Genomic DNA, 8853 nt, shown 5'->3' with positions numbered 1-8853 from the left:
AAAATATATTATAATAGAAAGGATAATGATAAAGGAAAAAGGAAATAATAAAGATTAATATATAAAGAGTCTTTATTTCGTTTTTATTACGTTAACCGAAAAAGTTTAGTTTTTGAACGCAGTAATTAACTTACCTCACATAATTGAAACGTTTCTTTTATTACCGTCACATGTGTAAAAGCAAATATTTCATTTATAAAGGTTCCATATTGTCTAGAATCCAGCCCATAAACTTCGTTACGTCAGTGTACACTCCTGGGAAGTCTGATCCGCATCTGTCGGGTCCATGTGAAACAAGGCCGTATTGGACGAATCTGTTCACATTGTTATACGTCGCTGGAAGAATCAACGGACCGCCTGAATCGCCGTTACAAGAGTCCTTGTTGTACGTTCCAGCGCATAACTGGTTTTCAGTCGCGTCCGGTTCCCCAGGTTGTGCGTATCTAAAAATTTAAATGAATTGACGATGTTAGGCTAGTAGTTAAAACATTTAATTGCATATTAATCGGAATCTGAGCTTTCCAGGCGCACGTCTGACTTTTCAACGTTATTAGCATATCATAAAATAATTATCACTTATTATAATGCTGTACAAGAGTACTTAGAGGTAAGTAGAGAATAATTTGCACTTGGTTAGTGCGATGGACTGTGTCCTTAAATTCCTGTCAGCCGGGAGGACGCCCGTACCAAAATTTGACAAGTAAACATGTTATTGGGTGAAATATTTAAAAAAATTTTACAGCGTATTTTTAGGAAGTCTGTGTGAGATTCTTTTTTCTATTCATCTGACAATCGTCAAGTCAAGGCTTAAATTCTGGTGCTGCTATAGTAATTTAAAGCTAGGCTTTAGTACACCAGGTTAAGTGTATTCTAATTCGCTCCAGTCAATCTGAAATGCATATCTACCAATTCGGTAATCCAACAAAACCTACGTACATATTATATAAACTGCTGCATTCTTCAGCAGTTTTAATGGGGATGGAGACCTCGAGGAGAATTGGAGAATCTGTTCCATTTTCAGTGATCCCCCAGCCAGTGACAGTAGCTTGCTCATTAGCCAGCGGCTTGCTGCGTAACTGTGCTGTTTTCGGCAAACAGATAGGGTCGACGTTTGCTGTAAAACGACGTACAAAAGCAAAATTATTGGAACTAAAAAAAGTTCTGGAAATGTGAATTCTGGGTGCCAATTCGCATAATCCTTCTCCATCGTGTCTTCTCTTAGACCCGTGCTTAGCAGTGGGAGCTTAAGTTATGGCGGCAGGGGCAATCTAGGGTCCAAGGGTGGTCACTGCCACCCTGCCGTAGGGCAAATCTAGGAGATTGCCTACACACAACACCATTAAGAAGGCAATTAAGGGTCATCCACACCCTTACACCCTAGTTTGCCTCTACGGCAAGTGTGTGAGTAGCTTAAGGCTATTGGACATTCCAGATTTTCATTCAAAAGATTTTCATCCCGCTTTCTACTGACAACATTTTGGATTGATTAACATCAACATCATCAACCTATTATTGCCCCACTGTTGGGCATGGGTCTCCTCTCAGAATGAGAAGGATTAGGCCATAGTCTACCGCGCAGGCCAAGTGCGTATTGACAGATTTCACATACCTTTAAGTTTTTTTTATAAATCTCTCAGGTAAGCAGGTTTCCTCACGATGTTTTCCTTCGCCGTTTAGTAAGTGATATTTAATTTCTAATATGCCAATAACTTCGACAAATCAGAGATGCGTGCCTGAGATTTGAACCTCGAACCCCGCGATCGAGAGACCAGGTTTCTTAACCATTAGGCTATCACTACCCCTTTGAGTACGGAACTTAAAATGGCAATAAACAAGTCATTCAGGCTAAATGATTTATGAAACCTATAACTACGTAGTTGTGGTCTGAATACGCTTTGAGTGATACTTACGGTGTCCAAACTCAATAGGAACACCAACTCGAAGCAGCGCAATATCATTGACTACTGTAGGCAAGCCGTGATAATCTTTGTGTACTATGCTTTTTTCTACTGGAACATCCTGAAAGTAAATAAATAATTTGACGAGATCAGGAAATTATGAACCTTAATTATACAGGACTGATGTTGAGAGAAGCCTATAAACCCCTTTGTGATATGACTCCGACGGCACCACCCCCACTCTTATCTCTGTCTAATAACAGCAATGTTTAGCGCTTTTATTTGAAACTATTTGAAGGGTGTGGCAAGGGAGACATAATTTGCCGATGCATTTCAGTTTAGCCCGCCGGAATAGCAATGCACCTGAGGCTAACCTTAGATGGAAATCTGCCCTTGTCTAGGGTCCATCGCAGATGTCCATGGGCGGCAGTTGCTACTTAACATCAGGTTGACTGGATGCTCATCTGCTACTTATTTATTATTTATATAGACAAGTAATGTGTACTGTTAGCAAATTCAAGAAGGAAGTCAGTTGAAACATTTTGTGTTTCAACTGCGAAGATCTATTTCAGGTTAATAATAGTGGTGTTAACTGTTCTAGTTCGCGCTTCTATTCTAGTTCGCGTACTAAAGAATTAGACATACCTACATGGGAATGAAATATACCGCAAAACATTACCCTCCGCGGGTAAATAAGTACCTGAATATAATTTGTGCAGGTGCCGTCCTGACAGTCGTACTCTTCATCGATATTGTATTCACCAACACGTACTCCCGCGATGCTCTTATTATATACACAATGCGCCGCTGTGAGGACGTAACGTTTGTTGATTATACTGCCTCCACATTTGAACGCAAAGCCATCACCTGGAAGAATTGTATACTTATATAAGATACCTAGATACCTTACGTAATGCACAATCATTCCATTCCTTCAAAAATCTCGTTAAATCGCATTATCCACAGCTCTTACTTTGTCTTCATCCCTGTTTCATTGCTTGAATATTCCATTACTTTTCTTTAATTTTAAAATGGTTATAATTCCTTTATATGTTTTGTTCCTTCTCCTGTAATTGTTGTATGTTCTATCTTATCTTCAATTTACTCCCAAACTTACCAAAGATTGAGAGTAAATTGAAGATGTTGTTTTGAAACTGGACTCTAATTTGCACGCTACTATTTTAATTCATCCCAACTTTATCTCCCCACCGTAAGGTTGTCTGGAAGAAGTCACTGCTTAGCGATAAGGCCGTCTTTGGTATTGTCGTAAATTTGTATCTTTGTTTATTATTTCATTTCGTGGGTACAAAAAAGTTATATTATTATAAAAACGGCAGTGTTCAACTGCTGTGTTCTAGTTTCAAATGTGGTAATAGAGATAACTTTTCCGAGACATTCCAGCTTAGCTCTCAGGGATTGCGGCGCATATGTGCCCCGCCTCAGGTGAGAATGTTATCTTATTTGGTGTAGATAAAAAAATAATGTTACACCATCTTGGGCTATCCGCCATATTATGTTTAAAATGTATAGCTGTGCATTGTCATCCAAACCAAACGTATATAAAAAAATCAACTTTTCGGTTTGGGTTAAGAATTTTTAAATTGAGTTGAAAAAATTCATCCTTACAAACAAAGGACTAACAAAGCAAGTTAAATTAAAGTTTGTAATAAATAAGTTTTGTCAGTTGAATCCAGTCTTATACAATATAGAATAATATGTGAACATGAACACCTATTTTGCGCAAGTATCCTTATGTGACTTTAGGGGCTATATTTTTCATCCATTGCAGGAAAACCTGTGCGTCACTACATAAATTCAACAATCAGGACAAACAGTGTTTATATTATACATATATGTGAGTAATTACATATAAAGTTAACCGGCGTGTTTTCCAATAATGATAGTATAAGGTAAGTAATTAGCTAAATAACGTTAAAGTTAAATGAATATTCAATAATTTGTTGAGTTATTTTACCTTAAGAAGTCAACAATATGGTTGGACTCTGGAGGCATCACCGTCGTTTTGCTCAATAAACAGCGGTACTGGCTGTGGTACGGGAGACATTCCTATCCGTGGTGATCCAAAGTCCTCAGTGGTAGCAACGCACCTGGTCGAGCTTAGGTGAGACTATGATCTTATCTGGGGTTGGCTACAGATGTTTATGAGCGGTAGTGGATACTCACCATCAGGTGGACTGCATGCACCTTTCCTTTTTTTTGTTTACGAGGGGGAAACCATCAAAAGGTACCCGACGACGTGGGAGCGACGCCGGGTTATGTGGGATTTTTACCGCACTAAAACCCCCCCGGTCGGCCGTCCTCATCGCTTGGTGGGGAACTCCGGGATCTCCGATACCCCAATCGGGTTCTTTCCTGGGGGAGCAGTTTACGCTCCTCCCACACACCTGGTGTTTACAACGGTATGCGGCCACACACACCGTCCTCCTTCCCGGGGCTACTTGCTGGACGGTTCGATCTACCACCCGCAACCCCAGAAGCCCCCTTTTAGTCGCCTCTTACGACAGGCAGGGGATACCGTAGCCTTATTCTAGTCCCGAGACTACAGGGACAGCATGCACCTTTCCTACTCATATAATATAAAAGAATAAAAATATTGAAAATCAAACATACTATAAGTTTCGTGGTTTTATAGAAATATCTTACGGGTATTGTGTGAGATGAGAGCCATCCACGGATATTCGAATAGGTCTGCTTTCTTGCCCCCAACTATCCGTGGGCCTTTGATATCCCCGCATGCAGTAGCCAAAAGGTTCAAGTTTGGGTGGTTATCTATTCGAGTATCTTCAGTTGTTCCGGTTGCTGGTACTTTCTGTTCTGTTGACGGGAATCTCGAGCAGCATACCTGTTTAGTAGAATCGTATTAAATACATTGTCATCGTTAACTCATTATTGTACCACAGTTGGGTACGGTCTTCTCCACCGCGCTGGCCAAGTGCGAATTGATAGACTTGTGCGAGTGTGAGTGGGTGAATAGTGTTTAACGTCCTGACAGATGTTAGACAGGCAGGTTCTACATTGCTCTGCCTGTCGTAAGAGGTGACTAAAAGGGGGCTTCCGGGGTTGCGGACGGCAAGAGTGGCAGATCAAACCGCCCGGCCAGCGACCCCGGGAAGGACAGTGGTATGTGTGGTCGCATACCGTCGTGCACCCCAGACGGTGTGGTGAGCATTAAGCTCACCTGGGCGGAGCCCGACGGGGCACAGCGCTAAGAGGACTCCGGTTGCGTTCCGTTGGAGATCCCGGAGTCCTCTACGCAGCGCCGAGGACGGCCACCGGGAGGGTTTTAGTGCGGTAACAGTCCCACATAACCCCGTATCGCTCCCACGGCACCGGGTACCTTTTGAAGGTTTCCCCCTCGTTAACAAAAAAAAAAAAGGTTCTACATTGCTCATAAGCAATAAGGATCGAGAAAAATCAGAATTATCCTTTTATAATTCTGATTGATCTGATGACCTGATGATCCTTGTATGCAAGATCACAAGCGAAATTACATACATACATAACGCACCCTTTATTAATAATATTCAGTCCATCTAATGTTTTGCCTATTAAACTGCTTTGTCTATCTCACTATTTTAACTTATTTGCCTTCGAAGAAAATTTTTAGTAGGCAGAAATTGTTAAATTTCCTTTTTTGGTAGGCAACAGTTTAATAGGACGATTGGGGATAGGCGCTAAATGATTTATTAGTACAGTAATACCCCGACTTACGCTACCCCGACTTGCGCGAATTCGGATTACGCGATTTTCAAGTCCCGTCGATACGCCTATGGTTTGTGTGTCCCGATATGCCATATTATAAAAAATAAGCTTACTAACCCTACAATTATACATGTAATCATGTGTATCTGTTGCGCGAAGTCAACACAATCACAAGAAGACAAAACATTCGAAATCATACAATACGATGGTATATACAATAATATACATGCATACCCCGACTTACGCGAATTCGACTTACGCGGTTATCACTCGGTCCCACCAATCATGTAAGTTCGAGATATTACTGTACTGAGCGTATATGGAAGCGAATTGATCAATAATACTCACCTTTGGTATTATTCGTCTTGTGCTTCGGTCAAATCCACATGACGCAAGTTTGAATAACTGTGTCGTGGCTTGGTCTCTTTTATTTATTGCAAGGTAGAGGGCTGGAGGGCACTTGTCGTAATTCATGCAGTCACTGCATACTTCTGAGAACCACAGAAACAAAGGTTATTAAGTTTTTTTATAGGTATAACATAGTAGCAGACGAGCGTGCAGTCCACCTGATGGTAAGTGGCCAGTGCTGCATGGACATTTGTGATCAACCCCAGATAGGATTAGATATTCCTACCTGAAGTCGGTCACAGTTGCGCCGCTAACCCTGAGGACTAAGCTGGAATACCTCTGAAAAGTATCTCTCCCTTACCACACCCTTGAAACTAGAACATGGCAGTGCTTAACACTGCTGTTATTATACAGAAATATGTGTGGCGGTGGTGCCACCGGAGTGGAACCACAAAGGGTTCTATCATCTTAAAATATGTGATGATTCAGTTATAAGCAGTGATGACAGAAATTACTCTCCACTTGGGTATCACATGTTCGAAACCTAAGCAATTGAGTTTTCCAAGTTAATTCGAAGTTTAAAGTGGTAGAACCCTTGGTGGTTCGACTCCGGCGGCACCACCGCCACACCTACTTCTACCTAATAACAGCAGTGTTAGGCGCTGCTGTGTTCCGGTTTGAAGGGTGTGGTAAGGGAGACATACTTTTCCGAGGCGTTTCAGCTTAGTCCTCAGGGGTAGCGGCGCATCTGTGCCGACCTCAGGTAGGAATATCTAATCCTATCTGGGGTTGATTACAGATGTCCATGAGCGGTAGTAGCCACATAACATCAGATGGAGTGCATGCTCGTCTGCTTCTCTTATATAATAAAAAAAAATATCACTTGCTTAACACAGTGAATGAAAATATCGTAAGGATAGAGAGGACCGAGAATTTTTAAACAAAAAGTGTGTGAAGTCTACCAACCCACTTGGCCAACGTGGTGGACTATTGACAGATGCTTTTTACTCTGAGAACTATGTCCAGGGGGATAGTATGCGATGCTTTGTGGTTCCACAACTTGTTATACCTAACTAGTATAACATAATATATAGTTATAATAATAGTGTCAAACGGTGTTATGTTTTGGTTTGGATGGTGTGGTAAGGAATGAATTCACGAGACATTCCTACTTAGTCCTCACAGGAATGCAATTGTGGCCGACCTCAGGTAGGACGGGTAGGTAGAGCTCCAAATCTATTCGGGCTGGAATAAAGGTGTCCATGGATGCTATTCACCATAAGGTGGATAGGAAGATGTCATTTATTACATGAACGGCATAAAAACGCTACCTCTATTTTTTAATTTTGTGTCTTTTCACTGCAAAGACCAACTGATCAATTACTTTAATTTTATCCTCTTACAATAATTTAATTAACATAACCACCTAAAGTATACTTCGAGAGGTTAAAATTCTCATCTAAAAACTCCACAAGTTGCCTGCATACAATACGTGTTGAGTTGGTACTTAATTTATTCAATTATTTTCCTCTTAGCTGTTGTACTGGGAAATCCAGTTTTTGGCCCACACATAAATATTTTTACACGTCTCGAACTCTACAAGATCAGGTCACACAGTTCATTTTGATTCACTGAGATGATAATGAAGATCATGCATACTTATATTTAGTTTGTTATTAAATTGTAATAAATGCAAATTTTAATGTGATTATACGGCATTTTTTATATTATTTTGTATAGAAATCGTATGTATGAGTAGGTATATATTTGCTATATATTTACGTATGTGGCCTTGAATTTTATAAGGTTGTCTAATAACCGTAGTATATTCATTGTTTTTGACCTCACGATTACTAATACAATTTCACACACTATAAGATGAACATACAACGATGTAAATTTTAATTAGATTTATATTTAGTATCGATAAACAAAGAACATTTCATCTGATGTTATTCACAAAACTGTTATTACGAACAGAACAAAAATGTTCAAATTAAACCAAAAAACTGTATAAACATATGAGATATTTACATTATTTAGGTATATAACACCATTTTATATAAAAAAACAAACATTTATAAACAAAACGCTTAAAGCTGTTTATAAATAAACACTATAGGTACCTATTACCTTGCCTTTTAAGGGTTAATTATTTAGATAATTTTTTATTACAATCAAAATCAAAATACTTACGGCTCTGAACTGTAGTAACGCCTATAGTAACCAAAAACGCACTTAATGCTATAAAGGTATACATTTTATATGAATATTAAAGGATGTTGAGAAAATGCACGATCGTCTTCAAGTGCCGACCGACAATGACTGACTAAGGTGACTACGAAATATATATTTAAAAGAAACTCAAGATTTATAAAATTCCCATATGACATCATACCGGTCTAACTTATTCCAGTGATAGCCTTATTTAATATTGATAGACACTGACCTTATATGTTGCTTCGTTGATACGTTGTCTTTGTTTTAATTATATTCTTTTATCGCAAATAATTGACCAAACGACTCGAACTCGCAACGGAGGTTATCGTACTCTCAAATTAAGCTAATTAAATTTTTAATATTTAATTTTGTTATCGTAGAAGAAAATGGATCGTGAAAATTTTTATTGTCTACCCGTAGCGTAGACAGTTCGAATAGATAAACAAAAATCTCCAAGAAATTGCGGTTTCTTTGCGGTGACCAGGGCCGGATTTAGAGGTCTAGAGGCCTTGGGGCTACAAAGGAGTGCAGGCCCCCTGGCCCCAAATTATTTTCCGAATAAAATGAAAAAAATTTTCTGTTGAGTTTTTCAATAAATATTTTATTATGAAACGCAGGTAGATTCTTCTAGTGTTCAATTGTACAAAGTACTGTAGATAAAGGT

The 8853-nt window shown here is 39.4% G+C and overlaps 1 protein-coding gene across 1 annotated transcript; it reads right to left on the bottom strand.

Annotated features, from left to right (window-relative positions):
• Positions 1–54: 54 nt before the first annotated feature.
• On the bottom strand, positions 55–8323 carry LOC140742903 (CLIP domain-containing serine protease HP8-like). The gene is made up of 7 exons (XM_073073965.1): positions 8166–8323; positions 5970–6112; positions 4563–4761; positions 2599–2765; positions 1911–2019; positions 937–1114; positions 55–443 (listed from the first exon to the last, which is right to left on the bottom strand). The coding sequence occupies exons 1-7, from the start codon at positions 8227–8229 to the stop codon at positions 194–196; spliced, it is 1110 nt and encodes a 369-aa protein (XP_072930066.1). The 5' UTR covers positions 8230–8323; the 3' UTR covers positions 55–193.
• Between the last annotated feature and the right edge of the window lie 530 nt (positions 8324–8853).

This window comes from Epargyreus clarus, unplaced genomic scaffold, assembly GCF_041222505.1.
Source record: "Epargyreus clarus isolate Ecla_fem2 unplaced genomic scaffold, WU_Ecla_fem_2.2 ptg000006l, whole genome shotgun sequence".
In the NCBI taxonomy this organism is placed as follows: domain Eukaryota; kingdom Metazoa; phylum Arthropoda; class Insecta; order Lepidoptera; family Hesperiidae; genus Epargyreus; species Epargyreus clarus.
This window is presented reverse-complemented; position numbering and strand designations above follow the sequence as displayed.